The 21810-nt window shown below is 39.0% G+C and overlaps 1 protein-coding gene across 2 annotated transcripts in view; it reads right to left on the reverse strand.

Moving 5' to 3' along the window:
• The window catches only part of CD164L2 (CD164 molecule like 2), a 62293-nt gene that overhangs the window by 35172 nt on the left and 5311 nt on the right, over positions 1 to 21810 (reverse strand). For both annotated transcript variants that reach the window (XM_053707060.1, XM_053707059.1), the window contains one exon: positions 4194 to 4229. In XM_053707060.1, the coding sequence (XP_053563035.1) occupies positions 4194 to 4229 (36 nt within the window). The remainder of the gene's footprint in view (positions 1 to 4193; positions 4230 to 21810) is intronic.

Genomic DNA, 21810 nt, shown 5'->3' on the forward strand with positions numbered 1-21810 from the left:
GGATAGGGGTTAATAACTTTATTAAAGTTGCGGTAGGGTCCGGAAGCGGTGGGATAGGGGTTAAACATTTTAGTATAGTGGCAGCGTTTAGTGACAGGATATAAATAAAGTTGATAAAAAGCCAAATAGCAACAAGATCGATGACTGTTAGTTAACAACAGTCCAATGCTCATCGCCCCGTACTTGGTGCGAGACTTTTTGCCGGCTTTTTTAATAAATATGGAGATCGTATTCAGGCCCGCGGCCACAATGTTAGGCGAGTGTATTGGTGCCGTCGAATCAAACAAAGTTGACGGCTTGATAATTATCCCCCATAAAGACTAACTCATGTAAAGAGACAATACTAGTTTCTATAACTTCCAAATGTGTGTTTTCCAGAATTAGATGGAAACAGCACTTTTGAGCTCCAACTTCGAAAATCATTTGAGCAAAGACTTTTTGGGAAAGATTATTCTCTGACTAGACAAGATATTCAGTTTTCTGATTTGTCTTTTATGTTGCCGCTACTGGGGCAATTAGTGATTTTGAAAAAAAATTGGCAAAACCGGCTGAGCTGTAGAATGAAGATGGAGCAAATAACATTGTCATTGAATCTAGCTTATATGTCCCAGATTCACTAACGCCTAGATTACGAATCTTGCGTTAGCCTTAAAAAGCAGCGTTGAGAGGTCCCAACGCTGCTTTTTAACGCCCGCTGGTATTACGAGTCTGGCAGGTACAGGTGTACCGCTCACGTTTCTTCCACGACTCGAGCATTGCGCAAATCCACTTACGTCAATTGCGTATTCTATCTTTTTAATGGGATTTGCCTAACGCAGGTATTACGAGTCTTGGAAAAAGTGAGCGGTACACCCTCTCCTGTCAAGACTCCTACCGCATTTAAAAGTCAGTAGTTACGAGTTTTATGGGCTAACGCTGTACATAAAACTCTTAACTAAAGTGCTAAAAAATACACTAACACCCATAAACTACCTATTAACCCCTAAACTGAGGCCCCCCCGCAGATCACAGACACTTATATACATTTTTTAACCCCTAATCTGCCGACCGGACATCGCCGCCACTGTAATAAATATATTAACCCCTAAACCGCTGCACTCCTGCATCGCAAACACTAGTTAAATTTTATTAACCCCTAATCTGCCGTCCCTAACATCGCCGACACCTACCTCCATTTATTAACCCCTAATCTGCCGTCCCCAACGTCGCTGCCACTATATTAAATGTATTAACCCCTAAACCTAAGTCTAACCCTAACCCTAACCCCCCTAACTTAAATATAATTTAAATTAATTGAAAAAAAATTACTACAATTAAATAAATAATTCCTATTTAAAACTAAATACTTACCTATAAAATAGACCCTAAGCTAGCTACAATATAACTAATAGTTGCATTGTATCTAGCTTAGGGTTTATTTTTATTTATTGAGCTTTTTAAATTTATTGAGCTTGCATTCTATTGGCTGTTCCAATCAGTCAATAGAATGCAAGCTCAATCCTATTGGCTGATTAGATCAGCCAATAGGATTGAACTTCAATCCTATTGGCTGATTGCATCAGCCAATAGGATTTTTTTCTACCTTAATTCCGATTGGCTGATAGAATTCTATCAGCCAATCGGAATTGAAGGGACGCCATCTTGGATGACGTCACTTAAAGGTACTGTCATTTGGTGTTAGTCGTTGGATGGAAGAGGATGCTCCGCGTCGGATGGCTTGAAGATGGATCCGCTCCGGATGGATGAAGATAGAAGATGCCGCCTGGATGAAGACTTCTGCCCTTCTGGAGGACCTCTTCTGCCCGGATCAGATGAAGACTTCTGCCACTCTGGAGGACCACTTCTGCCCAGCTGGGTGAAGAGGTCTCAAGGTAGGGTGATCTTCAAGGGGTTAGTGTTAGGTTTTATTAAGGGGGGATTGGGTGTGTTTTAGTGTAGGGTTGGGTGTGTGGGTGGTGGGTTTTAATGTTGGGGGGTATTGTATTTTTTTTTTTACAGGTAATAGAGCTGATTACTTTGGGACAATGCCCCGCAAAAGGCCCTTTTAAGGGCTATTTGTAAATTAGTATAGGGTAGGGATTTTTATTATTTTGGGGGGGCTTTTTTATTTTATTATTGGGATTAGATTAGGTGTAATTAGTTTAAAAATCTTGTAATTATTTTATTATTTTCTGTAATTTAGTGTGTTTTTTTTGTACTTTAGTTTATTTTATTTAATTGTAGTTAGTTAAGGGAATTAATTTAATTATAGTGTAGTGTTAGTTGTAATTGTAACATAGGTTAGGTTTTATTTTACAGGTACTTTTGTATTTATTTTAACTAGGAAGTTATTAAATAGTTAATAACTATTTAATAACTATTCTACCTAGTTAAAATAAATACAAAGTTGCCTGTAAAATAAAAATAAACCGTAAGCTAGCTACAATGTAACTATTAGTTATATTGTAGCTAGCTTAGGGTTTATTTTATAGGTAAGTATTTTGTTTTAAATATGAATAATTTAGTTAATGATAGGAATTTTATTTAGATGTATTTAAATTATATTTAAGTTAGGGGGTGTTAGGGTTAGGGTTAGACTTAGATTTTAGGGGTTAATAACTTTATTATATCGGCAGCAGCAGATTAGGGGTCAATAAGTGTAGTTAGGTGGCAGCGACATTGGAGGCGGCAGATTAGGGGTTAATAAATAAAAAGTAGGTGTCGGCGATGTTGGGGGCAGCAGATTAGGGGTTCATAGGGATAATGTAGGTGGCGGCGGTGTCCGGAGCAGCAGATTAGGGGTTAATAAGTGTAAGATTAGGGGTGTTAATACTTGGGGTTCATGTTAGGGTGTAGACATAAAATGTATTTTCCCATAGGAATCAATGGGACTGCGTTAGAAGCTGAACGCTGCTTTTTTGCAGGTGTTAGGGTTTTTTTCAGCCGATTCTGCCCCATTGATTCCTATGGGGAAATCGTGCACAAGTACGTTTTGCCAGCTCACCGCTACCATAATCAGCGCTGGTATTGAGGTGAGATGTGGAGCTAAATTCTGCTCTCTGCTCACTTTTTTGCGGCTAACGCCGGGTTTAAAAAAACCTGGAATACCAGCGTTGTCTTAAGTGAGCAGTGAGAAAAAAATGCTCGTTAACACCGCACACCATTACCGACAAAAACTGGTAATCTAGCCATAAGTTTGCAGTGTCTACAGTCCTATGACATCCTATACAGTCTGTTCATTAAAGCTTGATCATATTTCCACTCTTAGAGAATATCCAGCCTGCATTTAAGGGACAGTGTAACCAATTTTCATATAATTGCATGTAATAGACACTACTATAAAGAAGAATCTGCACAGATACTGGTCTAAAAATCCAGTATAAAACCTTTTAAAAACTTACTTTATAAGCTCCCAGTTTAGCACCGTTGATGAGGTTGTCTGGGACACCCACTGAAAGAAGCTGGGTAAACAAAAAGAGCAGACACTGCCTACCTCCCCCCCTTCCCTGCATTTAAAAAGACAGATTACATAAACAGGAGCCTGCAGGAGTCTGTAAACGCGTGTATACATCTGGCACTGTGGGGCTTGGTTAGGAGTCTGAAAATCAGCAGAATGTTCTTAAAAAATAAGCAAAACAATAATTTTTTTATAAAAACACTACCACATAGGCTATATAAATAGATCATCTACAAAACATTTATGCAAAGAAAAATCTAGTGTACAGTGTAACTTTAAGTAATATAACATTGGAGTTTCCAGTTTCCTTCTCTTATAAAATGTACTTTGTTCCCTTGGGATTCTTTGTTGAAAATCAGTTAGAAATGCTCAAGATTGTGCTTGTGGAATCACTGTATGGAAGCAGTTTTGCAAGTCTATTTTCAACAATAGTATACATTTGCAAGAACACCAGATGGTGTCAGTGTTTGCTGCCATATACTGCTCTAGACATGTGCATCCTACCTAGGTATGATCTTCAACAAAGAATAGCAAGGGAATGAAGGAAAAATTTTAATGGAAGTAATTTAGAAACTTTATTTTAAATTTGTATGTTCTATCTGAATTATGAATTTTGAATTCATGTCCATATATATTTATTTATTTATTTCTCAGTATTACTAGTAATTGTATATTTGTAAAAAAAAAACACAATTGCACAATTTCAAATGCACCCAAATTACTAAGCTCTTCCCATTTTCAATTAATAAATACTCACCCTCTGGAGACATCTCGGTCGAAATTTTCTCTGGTACTGAAGAAGAGAAGACAAATGTCTTATACACACCAATAGGTAATACATAAATACATAAAATGCCATTACAATTTCTTCATGCACTAACACACACTGCTCCCTTGGATTAATTTAATGTAAAAAAAATTTGTTAATATTCATTGATGTACTACATTCAACAGTGCTTACCCTACCCTGATTGTCACCAATACACTTTCTTTCATGTAATTGGCAAGAGTCCATGAGCTAGTGACGTATGGGATATACAATCCTACCAGGAGGGGCAAAGTTTCACAAACCTCAAAATGCCTATAAAAACACCCCTCACCACACCCACAATTCAGTTTTACAAACTTTGCCTCCTATGGAGGTGGTGAAGTAGGTTTGTGCTTAATTTTTCTTCTATGCTTCTTAGCATATTGAAGCCCAATTCCTATCAGAGTACAGTGTTTGTCAGAGGGATGTGAAGAAAGTATCACCTATTGATTTTTATGATTTCTCTCACAGGAAATCTTTTCAAGGGTTCTCTGTTATCGGTCGTAGAGATTCATCTCCTACCTCCCTTTTCAGATCGACGATATACTCTTATATACCATTACCTCTGCTGATAGCTTTCAGTACTGGTTTGGCTATCTGCTATATGTGGATGGGTGTCTTTCGGTAAGTATGTATCATTATTTAAGACACTCTCAGCTATGGTTTGTTGCTTTATGTATTAATATAAATTTTTAAATATATGTTTTTTAATTATATTTGCCATGAGTCAGGTCTATGTATATTTCCCTTTGCAGACTATCAGTTTCAGTACGGGAATCATGTTTTAGGAATTTTATTTTCTTACCTGGGGTATAGTCTCTTTTTCAAATAGACTTGTTTTTCTTTAATTTTGCGGGCAAAATTAGGCTCACAAGGTCGCAAAATGCTGTAATTTATTGCGTCATTCTTGGCGCAAGATTTTTTGAATGTGCGTCTATGATGACGCAAGTTCGTAATTTCCTGCATCTTTGTTGACGCCAGGTTGTTTGGCACCAAGTTGCGTCGGTCAAGACGCGAGTTGCGTCATTTCCGGATGTTTGTTGGCGCCCCCCAAAAAAAATTCTACTTAATTTTCCGTTGTGCGTCATACTTGGCGCCAAAAAAAATGTTTTTATTTTACCCCACTTCCTATATGCTTCTTGCCTTCTTTTTGCTCAGAGGGCTATGCTGTTTGCATTTTTCCCCATTCCTGAAACGGCTATATGAGGAAATTGAATGTTTTGTCTAAATATTATTTTTTCTTTTACATTTTGCAAGATGTCTCAATCTGATCCTGTCTCAGAAGCTACTGTAGGAACCATGCTGCCTGAACACAGTTCTACCAAAGCTAAGTGTATATGTTGTAAGCTAGTGGAGATTATATCTCCCGCTGTAGTATGTAACAGTTGTCATGATAAGCTTTTGCATGCCGAAAATGTTTCTATCAGTACTAGTACAGTATCTGTTGTTCCCTCAACATCTAAAGTACATGATATCCCTGTTGATACAAAAAATTATATTGTTGATGCAATACAGAAGGCTATGTCTGCTATTCCGCCTTCTAATAAACGTAAAAGGTCTTTTAAAACTTCTCATAAAACTGATAAATTTTGTAATGACCGACAACATACTGAAATATGCTCCTCTGATGAGGATCTCTCTGGTTCAGAAGATCCTACCTCAGACATTTACATTGATAAATCTACTTATCTTTTTTTTTTTTACATTTTAATTTTTATTGAGGTTCAAAAGAGTATACAAGTAGCATATGTCATCAAGCGGTAGTATTACAGATTCATAAGTAACTTACAGTCATAAGAGATCAAGGTACAAAATATAAAATAGAACATATGCAGAGAATATTAATATGACATACAGTGAAGATCATAAAAAGAAAAAAATTGCTTAGTACACCAATAAGGTTCTCAATCTCCTAGATAGGGTGTGTATCCAGAAGTATATCTGATTTGAAGCCAGTCAAAATACAAAGGTACAGTATGTGTACGACAGAAAAAGGTCACAATTATTTCTCCACAAATGAACCTCTGCTTATATTAGTTACTTTAGGCTCAGCTTGTAAGTAATGCTAACCAGTCTTGCTAGAGTGGGTGGGGAAGATAAGGTCAACATGATAATAAAATATAAAGGTTGCTATTAAAATTTAAAGAGTGGTAAGGGTTGCAGTATAGGTAAGAGAAACCGCATAGGTAGTTCTCCTAATCTAGGAGACTCATTACGGATTGGGGGGGGGGTAGGTAGTTATTTAGGTGTAGCAGGTAGCATATGTTAAGTAGACAGGCTTTGGCATTACAGGGCGACATGACCATATATAAAGTCTCATGTGCATATGAGTTACCAGGGGGAAGATGTTGAGATTATACAAAGTCTTTATGTGTGAGGTAAGCAAGGGGAAGCGATCTATGACAACATGACTACTTTTAGGAGATGGGAGGTGAGAATAGACTAAGTATATAGAAATCACAAAACTTTATGCCATCCAGGGCCCTTGGGATAGCACCAGCTTTCAACAATGTTTAACTAAAGATGCATACAATACCCTATTCCTAGATCTGTATTAATTGCTATAGTCATATTATAGAAGAATAACATATATCCTCTTGTCTGATCTGTCTTCCCCAATCTAATAAATAAATATATAACTACCTTGCGTTACTTACATACACACTGTATACATACCCATATGCACACATACACGGTTTGAAGTTTCACATATAAAGAACAACATATAATATATAAAATATAAAAAATATAAAGGTGGGGCATAGTCAGCATAGAAATGCGAGCTCAGGTACATCTGCTAGTCTGTTGCCATCTTTATTTGTCCTTTTGGTCCTCTATCAACTATGAAGGCTTAAGCTGGAAATACTCTTAGCACAATATACAGGTGACCTCTTTAGTTTAAGCATCGGTAAATATTAATTATATAAGTGCTCTTTATTACACTACTACGTGTAGAATTTAGCATTTTAGATGGTGGTACCTATACATAAGATCTTTAAAACCGGACATGAGATGAGGGTATAATATTAAGAAGAACAATCAGTGGCAACTAATTCCAATAATATATAGCTGGAGACTGAGTGCCCCTATGTAAAAGACATTCAAACAGGAGTTATAGCAGGACATGGTTTAATCCCAAGAAAGTCAGCCTGCCCACTATGCTCAGTACTGGGTAGTGTACCTTGTTTAATGACTAGCCCCACTGCATAAATGACAAAGATGATCAAACAATGTAAACATACAATTCTATAAGCAGGACTCAACAGTAGTGCCAGTAAACTAAAAACAACAGTGATAAGTAGGGTGGAAACAAAAAACAGAGAAGGTTATTATGATAATTAACCTTAAACTGAGCAGGCAGAAGCATGGTCTGCCAACAGAGGCCAGAGTAGCGAAATAACATATCCAGGTAGAGTAAGAGCACAAAGGTGCACATATAATATGTTACGTGGGTTAACAGAAAATGCAAGGAGTAAGTGAATATGGGAGGTCTGTAGTGTGCTGCATAAATGTTATCCAGTCAGTAGAGAGCATCGAGCAGTTCCGAAGGGAAGTACAAATAAAGAAGCCAGAGCAGTGTGTTAAAAGTCTGGGATAACCTGAATGTGAGGGAGTTGCTCTAGGTATACCCCAAAATTCCAACTTAGCCCACCCCTAGCCTCTCGATTAAGACTGAAGGACCCACAAGCAACCTCCTGTCAACCAAGGAGTTATAAAACAGGGCCTTAGGGGTATATTGGCAGCAAAAAGTCAATGTCTTAATGGTAGTTTCATGGGTCTCACCACATTAAATGCGACCTGTGTCAGGACCAAGCCTAATTGCAGATCATGATGAACCCCATCAGCTATCTCACCAGCATACTGTGGGTTTTCATTCACGGCTAATACCATGTCATGTTGGTCATAAGAGTTGTCCCCACCATGGGGAGCAGCCACGTGGTTAGTGCCATCTGTCACTAATGGCGCTGAGTTTTCCTCTGCTGTAGTTGTAGTTACTTGAGGCATATTTGTCACTCCGTCTATGAGAACAGTCCCAAAGGCTTCCAGCATCGAGTGCTCCAACCACAAGAAGTGCATCTGCAGAATCTGCATGATTTCCTCCTTCCACGTGGCTAGTAGCATGATGGCTTCCTGCAATTGGGGTATTTCTGCGCTGACTGAATTTCAGTGTTCTTGGTATATAATGAATCACAGCTCTTCCTGCTGACCCAAGCTGTACTATATCGCAGCTGTCAGAAAGTTGTACTTGCCACTGTGGATAACCACGCTGAGTATACAGACAGTCATCAATGGCGTTAAATTGTCGTGCCTTGCAGCCTGCTCCGATGTAGGTACTCAGCTCTTCTGACTCGAAATCAGCCACCCAGTATGCACAAGTCCCTGCTAAGCAGTATCCACTTCACTAAATATATTTTTTTATGGCTTTTTAGTTGCTAATAAGGCATTTTTGATTATTTGTAGTGCAGAGCTCTCATATCATGCGACCATCTAGGTTGCTAGTTGGCTCTGCCCCTACTTATCTTTTTAAGATTGCGTATATTCGTTCTTTGTTGAAAGAAGTATTGGTTACTTTGGATATTGAGGAGTCTGGTCCTCTTTATAACAAAACCAGTAAACATTTAAAATATGTTTATAAACCTCCTGTGATTACTCCTGAGGTTTTCCCTGTTCCTGATGCTATTTCTGATGTGATTGCTAAGGAATGGAATAAGCCTGGTTCTTCTTTATTTCCTTCTACTAGGTTTAAAAGGTTGTACCCTTTGCCAGTGGCTAAATTAGAGTTTTCCCTAAGGTTGATGGGGCTATTTCTACTCTTGCCAAACGTACTACTATTCCTATGGAAGATAGTACTTCTTTTAAGGATCCTTTAGATAGGAAAATTGAATCTTATCTAAGGAAAGCTTATTTATATTCTGGCTATATTCTCAAGCCTGCCATTTCTATGGCTGATGTTGCGGCTTCATCAACTTTTTGGTTGAATAGCTTAGCACAACAGGAAACAGATCCTGATTTGTCTAGCATTGTTCGTTTGCTTCAACATGCTAATCATTTCATCTGTGATTATATTTTTGATATAATCAAAATTGATGTTAAATCTATGTCTTTAGCTATTTTAGCTAGAAAAACCTTTTTGGCTCAAATCATGGAATGCTGACATGGTATCTAAATCTAGATTACTATCTCTATCTTTCCAGGGTAATAATTTATTTGGTTCCCAGTTGTTTTCTATTATTTCCACTATCACTGGGGGGAAGGAAGTTTTTTTGCCTCAAGATAGAAAATCTAAGGGTAAATCTAAAGCTTCTAATTGTTTTCGTTCCTTTCGTCAGAATAGAAAACAAAACCACTCCTTCCCCTAAAGACTCTGGTTCCAATTGGAAGCCATCTTCAAGTTGGAATAAATCCAAGCCTTTTAAGAAACCAAAGCCAGCCCCCAAGTCTGCATGAAGGTACTGTCCTTAATCCAGTTCAGCTGGTGGGGGGCAGATTTAAATTATTTCAAGACATTTGGGCAGATTCTGTTCAAAATCAGTGGATTCAGAGCATTGTCTCTCAAGGGTATTGAATAGGTTTCAGAGTAAGATCTCCTGTGAGAAGATTCTTTCTCTCTCATGTTCCAACAAATCCTGTGAAAGCTCAGGCTTTTCTGAAGTGTGTTTTAGATATGGAGCTTTCAGGGGTAATTATACCAGTTCTGCTTCAGGAACAGGGTCTGGGGTTTTATTCAAATCTATTCCTTGTCCCAAAGAAAGAATATTCATTCAGACCAGTTCTGGATCTGAAGTTTTTGAATAGTTTTGTAAGGGCCCCAACTTTCAAGATAATGACTATAAGGACTATTTTGCCTTTTGTTCAGTAAGGTCATTATAAGTCCACAATAGACTTACAGGATGCATATCTTCATATTCCGATTCATCGAGACCATTATCGGTTTCTGAGATTCTCTTTCTTTCATGTAATTAGCAAGAGTCCATGAGCTAGTGACGTATGGGATATACATTCCTACTAGGAGAGGCAAAGTTTCCCAAACCTCAAAATGCCTATAAATACACCCCTCACCACACCCACAATTCAGTTTTTACAAACTTTGCCTCCCATGGAGGTGGTGAAGTAAGTTTGTGCTAGATTCTACGTTGATATGCGCTTCGCAGCAGACTGGAGCCTGGTTTTCCTCTCAGAGTGCAGTGAATGTCAGAGGGATGTGAAGAGAGTATTGCCTATTTGAATTCAATGGTCTTCTTCTACGGGATCTATTTCATAGGTTCTCTGTTATCGGTCGTAGAGATTCATCTCTTACCTCCCTTTTCAGATCGACGATATACTCTTATATACCATTACCTCTACTGATTCTCGTTTCAGTACTGGTTTGGCTGTCTACTATATGTAGATGAGTGTCGTAGGGTAAGTAAGTCTTATTTTTTATGACACTCTAAGCTATGGTTGGGCACTTTATATGTAAAGTTCTAAATATATGTGTTTAAACTTATATTTGCCATGATTCAGGATAATCAGTATTCCTTATTTCAGACAGTCAGTTTCATTATTTGGGATAATGCATATGAAATATTTTTTTCTTACCTTAAAAGAATTTTTTCAATTGACTTTTTTTCCCTGTGGGCTGTTAGGCTCGCAGGGGGTTGAAAATGCTTCAATTTATTGCGTCATTTTTGGCGCAAAAATTTTGTCATTTCCGGCGCCCTAATTGACGCCAGAAGTTTGCGTATGGTTGCGTCATATTTGACGTTCAGACGTTTTTTTTGTGCCAAAATTGTGGGCGTCATTTTTTTTGGCGTCACAGGATGTGGCGTCATACTTGGCGTCAGAAAATATGGGCATTGTACTTGGCGCCAATAATGTGGGCGTCATTTTTGGCGCCAAAAAAATGTGGGCGTCATTCTTGTCTCCACCTTTTTTTCACATTATTTCAGTCTCATTTTTTCATTGCTTCTGGTTGCTAGAGGCTTGTTCATTTGGCATTTTTTCCCATTTCTATTACATATTGCAAGATGTCTCAACATGACCCTGGATCAGAATCTACTTCTGGAAAGACGCTGCCTGATGCTGGTTCTACCAAAGTTAAGTGCATCTGCTGTAAACTTTTGGTAACTCTTCCTCCATCTGTTGTTTGTGATAATTGTCATGATGAACTTTCTAATGCAGATTGTATTTCCATTAGTAATAATCCATTACCTGTTGTTGTTCCTTCAACATCTAATGTTCAGGATGTCCCTGTTAATGTAAAAGAATTTGTTTCTAAATCTATTAGGAAGGCTCTGTCTGTTATTCCTCCTTCCAGTAAGCGTAAAAGGTCTTTTAAAATTTCTCATATTTCAGATGAATTTTTAAGTGACCGTCATCATTCTGACTTATCTGTTTCTGATGAGGATCTATCTGGTTCAGAAGATTCTGCCTCAGATATTGACACTGATAAATCTTCATATTTATTTAAGATGGAGTTTATTCGTTCTTTACTTAAAGAAGTGTTAATTGCATTAGATATGGAGGAGTCTAGTCCTCTTGATACTAAATCTACTAAGCGTTTAAATTCGGTTTTCAAACCTCATGTAGTTATTCCTGAAGTTTTTCCAGTTCCTGATGCTATTTCAGAAGTAATTTCTAGGGAATGGAATAGTCTGGGTACTTCATTTACTCCTTCTCAAAGGTTTAGGAAATTGTACCCTGTGCCATCTGATAGATTAGAGTTTTGGGATAAAATCCCTAAAGTTGATGGGGCTATTTCTACTCTTGCTAAACGTACTACTATTCCTACGGCGGATAGTACTTCCTTTAAGGATCCTTTAGACAGGAAGCTTGAATCCTTTCTAAGGAGAGCTTATTTATGTTCAGGTAATCTTCTTAGACCTGCTATTTCTTTGGCTGATGTTGCTGCAGCTTCAACTTTCTGGTTGGAGGATTTAGCGCAACAAGTGTCAGACCATAATGCTTATAGCATTGTTAAACTTCTTCAACATGCTAATAACTTTATTTGTGATGCCATTTTTGATATAATTAGAATTGATGTCAGGTATATGTCTTTAGCTATCTTAGCTAGAAGAGCTTTATGGCTTAAATCTTGGAATGCAGATATGACTTCTAAGTCAACTTTGCTTTCTCTTTCTTTCCAAGGTAATAAATTATTTGGTTTACAGTTGGATTCTATTATTTCAACTGTTACTGGGGGGAAAGGAACCTTTTTGCCTCAGGACAAAAAATCTAAAGGTAAATACAGGGCTGCTAATCGTTTTCGTTCCTTTCGTCAGAATAAAGAACAGAAGCCTGACCCTTCCCCTAAAGGAACGGTTTCCGTTTGGAAACCCTCTCCAGTCTGGAATAAATCCAAGCCTTTCAGAAAGTCAAAACCAGCTCCTAAATCCGCATGAAGGTGCGGCCCTCATTCCAGCACAGCTGGTAGGGGGCAGGTTACGATTTTTCAAAGATGTTTGGATCAATTCGATTCACAGTCTTTGGATTCAGAACATTGTTTCTCAAGGATACAGAATAGGTTTCAAGATAAGACCTCCTGTGAAAAGATTTTTTCTCTCTCACATTCCAGTAAGCCCAGTGAAGGCTCAGGCATTTCTGAAATGTGTTTCAGATCTAGAGTTGGCTGGGGTAATTGTACCAGTTCCAGTTCTGGAACGGGGTCTGGGGTTTTACTCAAATCTATTCATTGTACCAAAGAAGGAGAATTCCTTCAGACCAGTTCTGGATCTAAAAATATTGAATCGTTATGTAAGAATACCAACATTCAAAATGGTGACTATAAGGACTATTCTGCCTTTTGTTCAGCAAGGGCATTATATGTCCAAAATAGATTTACAGGATGCATATCTTCATATTCCAATTCATCCAGATCACTATCAGTTTCTGAGATTCTCTTTTCTAGACAAGCATTACCAGTTTGTTGCCCTTCCGTTTGGCCTAGCAACAGCTCCAAGGATCTTTTCAAAGGTTCTCGGTGCCCTTCTCTCTGTAATCAGAGAACAGGGTATTGCGGTATTTCCTTATTTGGACGATATCTTGGTACTTGCTCAGTCTTTACATTCTGCAGAATCTCATACGAATCAACTTGTGTTGTTTCTTCAAAAACATGTTTGGAGGATCAATTTACCAAAGAGTTCTTTGATTCCTCAGACAAAGGTAACCTTTTTGGGCTTTAAAATAGATTCAGTGTCCATGACCTGGTCTCTAACAGAGAAAAGACGTCTGAAGTTGGTTTCAGCTTGTCGAAGCCTTCAGTCTCAGTCATTCCCTTCGGTAGCTTATTGCATGGAAATTCTAGGTCTCATGACTGCTGCATTGGACGCGATCCCCTTTGCTCGTTTTCACATGAGACCTCTTCAGCTTTGTATGCTGAACCAGTGGTGCAGGGATTATTCAAGGATATCACAAATAATATCCTTAAATCCCAGTGTTCGGTCTTCTCTGACTTGGTGGTTGGATCACCATCGTTTAATTCAAGGGGCCTCTTTTGTTCGCCCAACCTGGACTGTGATCTCAACAGATGCGAGTCTTTCAGGTTGGGGAGCTGTATGGGGATCTCTGACAGCGCAGGGGGTTTGGGAATCTCAGGAGGCGAGATTACCAATCAACATTTTGGAACTCCTTGCGATTTTCAGAGCTCTTCAGTTTTGGCCTCTTCTGAAGAGAGAATCGTTTATTTGTTTTCAGACGGACAATGTCACAACCGTGGCGTATGTCAATCATCAGGGTGGGACTCACAGTCCTCAAGCTATGAAAGAAGTATCTCAGATACTTGTATGGGCAGAATCCAGCTCCTGTCTAAATTCTGCGGTTCACATCCCAGGTGTAGACAATTGGGAAGCAGATTATCTCAGTCGCCAGACATTTCATCCGGGCGAATGGTCTCTTCACCCAGAGGTATTTCTTCAGATTGTTCAAATCTGGGGACTTCCAGAAATAGATCTGATGGCCTCTCATCTAAACAAGAAACTTCCCAGGTATCTGTCCAGATCCAGGGATCCTCAGGTGGAAGCAGTGGACGTGTTGTCGCTTCCTTGGAATTATCATCCTGCCTATATCTTTCCGCCTCTAGTTCTTCTTCCAAGAGTGATTTCCAAGATTCTAATGGAACGTTCGTTTGTACTGCTGGTGGCTCCAGCATGGCCTCACAGGTTTTGGTATGCGGATCTCATTCGGATGGTCAGTTGCCAACCTTGGACACTTCCGTTAAGACCAGACCTTCTATCTCAAGGCCCATTTTTCCATCAGGATCTCAAATCATTAAATTTGAAGGTATGGAAATTGAACGCTTGATTCTTAGTCATAGAGGTTTCTCTGACTCAATAATTAATACTATGATACAGGCTCGTAAATCTATGTCTAGGAAGATTTATTATCGAGTCTGGAAGACTTACATTTCTTGGTGTTCTTCTCATAAGTTCTCCTGGCATTCTTTTAGAATTCCTAGAATTTTACAGTTTCTTCAGGATGGTTTGGATAAAGGTTTATTTGCAAGTTCTTTGAAAGGACAAATCTCTGCTCTTTCTGTTCTTTTTCACAGAAATATTGCTAATCTTCCTGATATTCATTGTTTTGTACAGGCTTTGGTTCGTATCAAGCCTGTCATTAAGTCAATCTCTCCTCCTTGGAGTCTTAATTTGGTTCTGAGGGCTTTACAGGCTCCTCTGTTTGAACCTATGCATACTCTGGATATTAAATTACTTTCTTGGAAAGTTTTGTTCCTTTTGGCCATCTCTTCTGCTAGAAGAGTTTCTGAGTTATCTGCTCTTTCTTGTGAATCTCCTTTTCTGATTTTTCATCAGGATAAGGCGTTGTTGCGGACTTCATTTCAATTTTTACCTAAGGTTGTGAATTCTAACAACATTAGTAGAGAAATTGTTGTCCCTTCATTGTGTCCTAATCCTAAGAATTCAAAGGAGAGATCTTTACATTCTTTGGATGTAGTAAGAGCTTTAACATATTATGTTGAAGCTACTAAAGATTTTAGAAAGACTTCTAGTCTATTTGTTATCTTTTCTGGTTCCAGGAAAGGTCAGAAAGCTTCTGCCATTTCTTTGGCGTCTTGGTTAAAGTCTTTGATTCATCATGCTTATGTGGAGTCGGGTAAGTCCCCGCCTCAAAGGATTACGGCTCATTCTACTAGGTCAGTTTCTACTTCCTGGGCTTTTAGGAATGAAGCTTCTGTTGATCAGATTTGCAAAGCAGCAACTTGGTCTTCTTTGCATACTTTTACTAAATTCTACCATTTTGATGTGTTCTCTTCTTCTGAAGCAGTTTTTGGTAGAAAAGTACTTCAGGCAGCTTTTTCAGTTTGATTCTTCTGCTTATGATTTCAGTTTTTTTCATTATTAAGATTAAAACTTTTGATTTGGGTTGTGGATTATTTTTTCAGCGGAATTGGCTGTCTTTATTTTATCCCTCCCTCTCCAGTGACTCTTGCGTGGAAGTTCCACATCTTGGGTATCTGCTATCCCATACGTCACTAGCTCATGGACTCTTGCTAATTACATGAAAGAAAACATAATTTATGTAAGAACTTACCTGATAAATTCATTTCTTTCATATTAGCAAGAGTCCATGAGACCCACCCTTTTTGTGGTGGTTATGATTTTTTTGTATAAAGCACAATTATTCCAATTCCTTATTTTTGATGCTTTTGCTCCTTTCTTATCACCCCACTTCTTGGCTATTCGTTAAACTGAATTGTGGGTGTGGTGAGGGGTGTATTTATAGACATTTTGAGGTTTGGGAAACTTTGCCCCTCCTGGTAGGAATGTATATCCCATACGTCACTAGCACATGGACTCTTGCTAATATGAAACAAATTAATTTATCAGGTAAGTTCTTACATAAATTATGGTTTTCTAGACAAGCATTACCAATTTGTCGCTCTTCCATTTGGCCTTGCGACACCTCCAAAGTGCCCTTCTATCTGTAATCAGAGAGCAGGGTATTGCAGTGTTTCCTTATTTGGACGATATCTTGGTACTAGCTCAGTCTTTACATTTGGCAGAATCTCACACGAATCAACTAGTGTTGTTTCTTCAAAGACATGGTTGGAGGATCAATTTACCAAAGAGTTTCTTGATTCCTCAAACAAGGGTCACCTTTTTAGGTTTCCAGATAGATTCAGTGTCCATGAATCTGTCTTTAACAGACAAGAGACAAATGAAATTGGTTTCAGCCTGTCTAAACCTTCAGTCTCAGTCATTCCCTTTAGTGACTATGTGCATGGAAATTTTAGGGCTCATGACTGCAGCATCAGACGCGATCCCGTTTGCTCGTTTTCATATGAGACCTCTGCAGCTTTGCATACTGAATCAATCGTGCAGGGATTATACTCGGATATCACAATTGATATACTTAAATCCCAACATTCAAACCTCTCTGTCCTGGTGGTTGGACCATCATCGGATTATTCAAGGGGCCTCTTTTGTTCATCCTTCCTGGACTGTGATCTTAACAGATGCAAGTCTTACAGGTTGGGGAGTTGTCTGGGGGTCTCTGACAGCACAAGGGGTTTAGAAACCTCAAGAGGCGAGGTTACCAATCAATATTTTAGAATTCCGTGCTATCTTCAGAGCTCTTCATGCTTGACCTCTATTAAAGAGAGAACTTTTCATTCACTTTCAGACAGACAATATGACAACTGTGGCATATGTCAATCATCAGGGAGGGACTCGCAGTCTTTGGGAAATGAAAGAAGTATCAAGGATACTTTCTTGGGCGGAATCCAATTTTTTGCGATTCATATCCCAGGTGTAGACAATTATGAAGCGGATTATCTCAGCCGTCAGACTTTGCATCCGGGGGAGTGGTCTCTCCATCCAGATGTGTTTTTTCAGATTGTACAGATGTGGGGTCTTCCAAAAATAGATCTGATGGCTTCCCATCTAAACAGGAAACTTCCCAGATACCTTTCCAGGTCCAGGGATCCTCAGGCGGAGATGGTGGATGCGTTAGTAGTTCCTTGGTCTTACCAACTTGCTTATATTTTTCAGCCTCTAGTTCTTCTTCCAAGGGTGATTTCAAAGATCATAATGGAACAATCGCATGTGTTTCTGATAGCACAAGCATGGCCTCACAGGTTTTGGTATGCGGATCTTGTCCAGTTGCCAACCTTGGTCACTTCCTTTAAGGCCAGACCTTCTGTCTCAAGGACTGTTTTTCCATCAGGATCTCAAATCACTAAATTTGAAGGTATGGAAATTGAACGCTTAGTGCTTAGTCATAGAGGTTTCTCTGACTCAGTGATTAATACATTGCTACAGGCTCGTAAGTCTGTTTCAAGGAAGATTTATTATCGGGTTTGGAAAACCTATATTTCATGGAGTTCTTCTCATAAATTCTCTTGGCATTCTTTTAGAATTCCTAGAATTTTACAGTTTCTTCAGGATGGTTTGGATAAAGGTTTGTCTGCAAGTACTTTGAAGGGACAAATCTCTGCTCTTTCTGTTTTATTTCATAGAAAGATTGCTAAGCTTCCTGATGTTCACTGTTTTGTTCAGGCTTTGGTTCCTATCAAGCCTGTTATTAAATAAATCTCTCCTCCTTGGAGTCTTAATTTGGTTTTGAAGGCTTTGCAGGATCCTCATTTTGAGCCTATGCATTCTTTGGATATTAAACTACTTTCTTGGAAAGTGTTGTTCCTTTTGGCTATCTCTTCAGCTAGAAGAGTTTCCGAATTGTCTGCTCTCTCTTGTGAGTCTCCTTTTCTGATTTTCCATCAGGATAAAGCTGTTTTGCGGACTTCATTTAAATTTTTGCCTAAAGTTGTGAATTTTAACAACATTAGTAGGGAAATTGTTGTTCCTTCTTTGTGTCCTAATCCTAAGAATGCTCTTGAAAGAGCTTTACATTCTTTAGATGTTGTAAGAGCTTTGAAATATTATGGCGAAGCTACTAAAGATTTTTACGAAGACTTCTAGTCTATTTGTTGTTGTTTTTTTCTGGTCCTAGGAAAGGTCAGAAAGCCTCTGCCATTTCTTTGGCATCTTGGTTAAAGCTTTTTATTCACAAGGCTTATTTGGAGGCGGGACAGTCTCCGCCTCCGAGAATTACAGCTCATTCTACTAGATCAGTTGCTACTTCTTGGGCTTTTAAGAATGAAGCATAGGTTGATCAGATTTGCAAAGCAGCAACTTGGTCTTCTTTGCATACATTTACTAAATTTTACCATTTTGATGTATTTGCTTCTTATGAAGCAGTCTTTGGTAGAATAATTCTTCAGGCAGCTGTCTCAGTTTGATTCTTCTGCTTATGATTTAAGTTTTTTTCTTGAAAATTTGAGAAATTTATGAGAGACTTATTTTTTGATGGATTTTATTTTTTTTTTCAGCGGAAATAGCTGTTTTTATGTTATCCCTCCCTCTCTAGAGACTATTCTGTGGACTTCTACATCTTGGGTATTTCTATCCCAGACGTCACTAGCTCATGGACTCTTGCCAATTACATGAAAGAAAACATAATTTATGTAAGAACTTACCTGATAAATTCATTTCTTTCATATTGGCAAGAGTCCATGAGGCCCACCCTTTTCTTATAGTGGTTATGATTTTTTGTATAAAAGCACAATTATATTCCAGTTCCTCTTTTTGTATGCTTTTTTACTCATTTACTTATTTTATCACCTCACTTCTTGGCTATTCGTTAAACTGATTTGTGGGTGTGGTGAGGGGTGTATTTATAGGCATTTTGAGGTTTGGGAAACTTTGCCCCTCCTGGTAGGAATGTATATCCCATACGTTACTAGTTCATGGACTCTTACCAATATAAAAGAAATTAATTTATCAGGTAAGTTCTTACATAAATTAATTTACTGGAGACGCCATCACCCTTTACATCTAGTTACTCTTAAAGGGACACTCAAGTCAAAATTAAACTTTCATGATTCAGATAGAGCAGCAAATATGTTTGCTAAAGATTTCTGACATAACCCATGCACACACACACGCACACACATATATATATATATATATACAAGTATGTGCAAAGATATATGTACAAATGCTAGCATTAGTAATCATTTATAGAAAAAAACATTAGATAAAAGCATATAATTACTTTTTCAAATACAAATACATAATAATTTATGTGAAAGTATCATATAACATACATTTAAAAATAACTTTCTATGAGATATTGTTTGTTGAGGTATAAATCAAGCTATTTCTTGGACATTAACATATGGAAAAATAAAGATTAGCTTTAGAGAAATGTTCTTGTTTATGGACAGTAATGAAATGGTATAAATAAAGTTGGGAAAAAAACAGAATAAAAAAACAGAATAACTGCAACATCGATGACTGTTAGTTGACAACAGTCCGATGCTCATCGCACCGTACTTGACGTGCGTGTTTTTTACTTTTTTTATAAATTAGGGCATTGTATGTGGATCCACGGCAGCATTGTCTTTTTATCATGTATGCATTTATTATGCAAATCTACTGTATTTACTGGTCCTTTAACACCAATAGCCCTCGTAATACTTCTTCCAACACAAATAAATCTGTATCAGGATGGGGCTTTATTTCAGTATTTTCAGTGACCATGTTATTTTGAGATACTACAGAGATGCATTTATTTCTCTTACAGGTAACAAGGTGGTACTTAGCACCATTTATAAACTATGTAGGAACTACTATTAACTATGTGTCAGTCTCAAGGTGTGGAAACTATATCTTCTGATTATAGTAGGCATCCTTGGTCATTTCTGTCATATTACAAAAATGTGTGGATGTCATGCTAGGATCTGTGTTATCCCCAGTCTTTGTGTTGTTCCTCCTTCGTGAGGTAATGATCTACAGCAGTATGAATTGCTATTTAAAGGGATACTAAACCCACATTTTTTTATTCAATTATTCAGATAGAACATGCAATTTTAAGCAACTTTCTAATTTACTCCTATTATCAATTTTTCTTCATTCTCTTGCTATCTTTATTTAAAAAGCAGGATTTTAAAACTTAGGCTCAGAACCTGGGTTTAGCTTGCTTATTGGTGCTTATTCTACGCTACAGAAAAAAATAGGTAGAGTGTCAGTGAGGGGGAAGAAGGGAGGGGAAAGGAGGGAGAGGGGGCTCCTATAGTGCAAAAGGGTAAATAGGGTGGGAAAGCAATCTGGAAGTGGGGAGGGAAATGAGGGGGGCAGCTACACTACAGAAAAAAAATGATGATGGTTTATTTGTTAAAATATCTCTCTCTCTCCCCCTTCTCTTTTGCTCTCTCTCTCTCCATCCTCTCTTTTGCTCTCTCTCTCTCCCCCCTCTCTTTTGCTCTCTCTCTCCTCCCCCCTCTCTTTTGCTCTCTCTCCCCCTCTCTGTTGCTCTCTCTCTCCTCCCTTCTCTTTTGCTCTCTCCCCCCTCTCTTTTGCTCACTCCCCCCCCCCTCTCTTTTGCTCTCTCCCCCTCTCTTTTGTTCTTTCTCCCCCTCACTTTTGCTCTCTCTCCCCCTCTCTTTTGCGCTTTCTCTCCTCTCTTTTGCTCTCTCTCTCCCCCCTCTCTTTTGCACTCTCTCTCTCACCTTCTCTTTTGCCCGCTCTCTCTCTCACCCTCTCTTTTGCTTGCTCTCTCTCCCCCTTCTCTTTTGGTCTCTCTCTCACCCCTCTCTTTTGCTCTCTCTCTCCCCCCCTCTCTTTTTCGCTCTCTCTCCCCCCCTCTTTTGCTCACTCTCTCCACCCTCTCTTTTGCTCTCTCTCTCTCTCTCCCCCTCTCTTTTGCTCTCTCCCCCTCTCTTTTGCTCTCTCTCTCCCCCTCTTTTTTGCTCTCTCTCTCCCCCTCTCTTTTGCTCTTTCTCTCTCAACCCACTCTTGCTCTCTCTCTTCCCCCTCTATTTTGCGCTCTCTCCTGTCTCTTTTGCACTCTCTCTCCCACCTCTCTTTTGCTCTATTTCTCCCCCCTCTCTTTTGCTCTTTCTCTCCCCTTTCTTTTGCTCTCTCTCTTCCCCCTCTCTTTTGCTCTCTCTATCCCCCCTCTCTTTTGCTCTCTCTCTTTCTCCCCCTCTCTTTTACTCTCTCTCTCCCCCCTCTCTTTTGCTCTCTCTCTCTCCCCCCCTTCTGTTTTGCGCTCTCCCCCCTCTCTTTTGCTCTCTCTCTCTCATTTTTATTGCTCTCTCTCCCCTCTTCTCTTTTGCTCTTCTTCTCCTCTATTTTGCTCTCTCTCCCCCTCTCTTTTGCTCTTTCTCTCCCCCTCTCTTTTGCACTCTCTCACCTTCTCTTTTGCCTGCTCTCTCTCACCCTCTCTTTTGCTTGCTCTCTCCCTCCTCTCTTTTGGTCTCTCTCCCCCTCTCTTTTGCTCTCTCTCTCTCTCCCCTCTCTTTTGCTCTCTCTCTCTCCCCCCTCTCTTTTGCTCTCTCTCTCCCCCCTCTCGTTTGCTCTCTCTCTCTCTCTCTCCCTCCCTCTCTCTTTTGCTCTCTCTCCCCCTCTTTTTTGCTCTCTCCCCCTCTTTTGATTGCTCTCTCACCCCCTCTCTTTTGCTCTCTCTCCCCTCTCTTTTGCTCTCTCTGTCTCCCCCCTCTCTTTTGCTCTCTCTGTCTCCCCCCTCTCTTTTGCTCTCTCTGTCTCCCCCCTCTCTATTGCTCTCTCTC

This window comes from Bombina bombina, chromosome 3, assembly GCF_027579735.1.
Source record: "Bombina bombina isolate aBomBom1 chromosome 3, aBomBom1.pri, whole genome shotgun sequence".
Taxonomy (NCBI): Eukaryota; Metazoa; Chordata; class Amphibia; order Anura; family Bombinatoridae; genus Bombina; species Bombina bombina.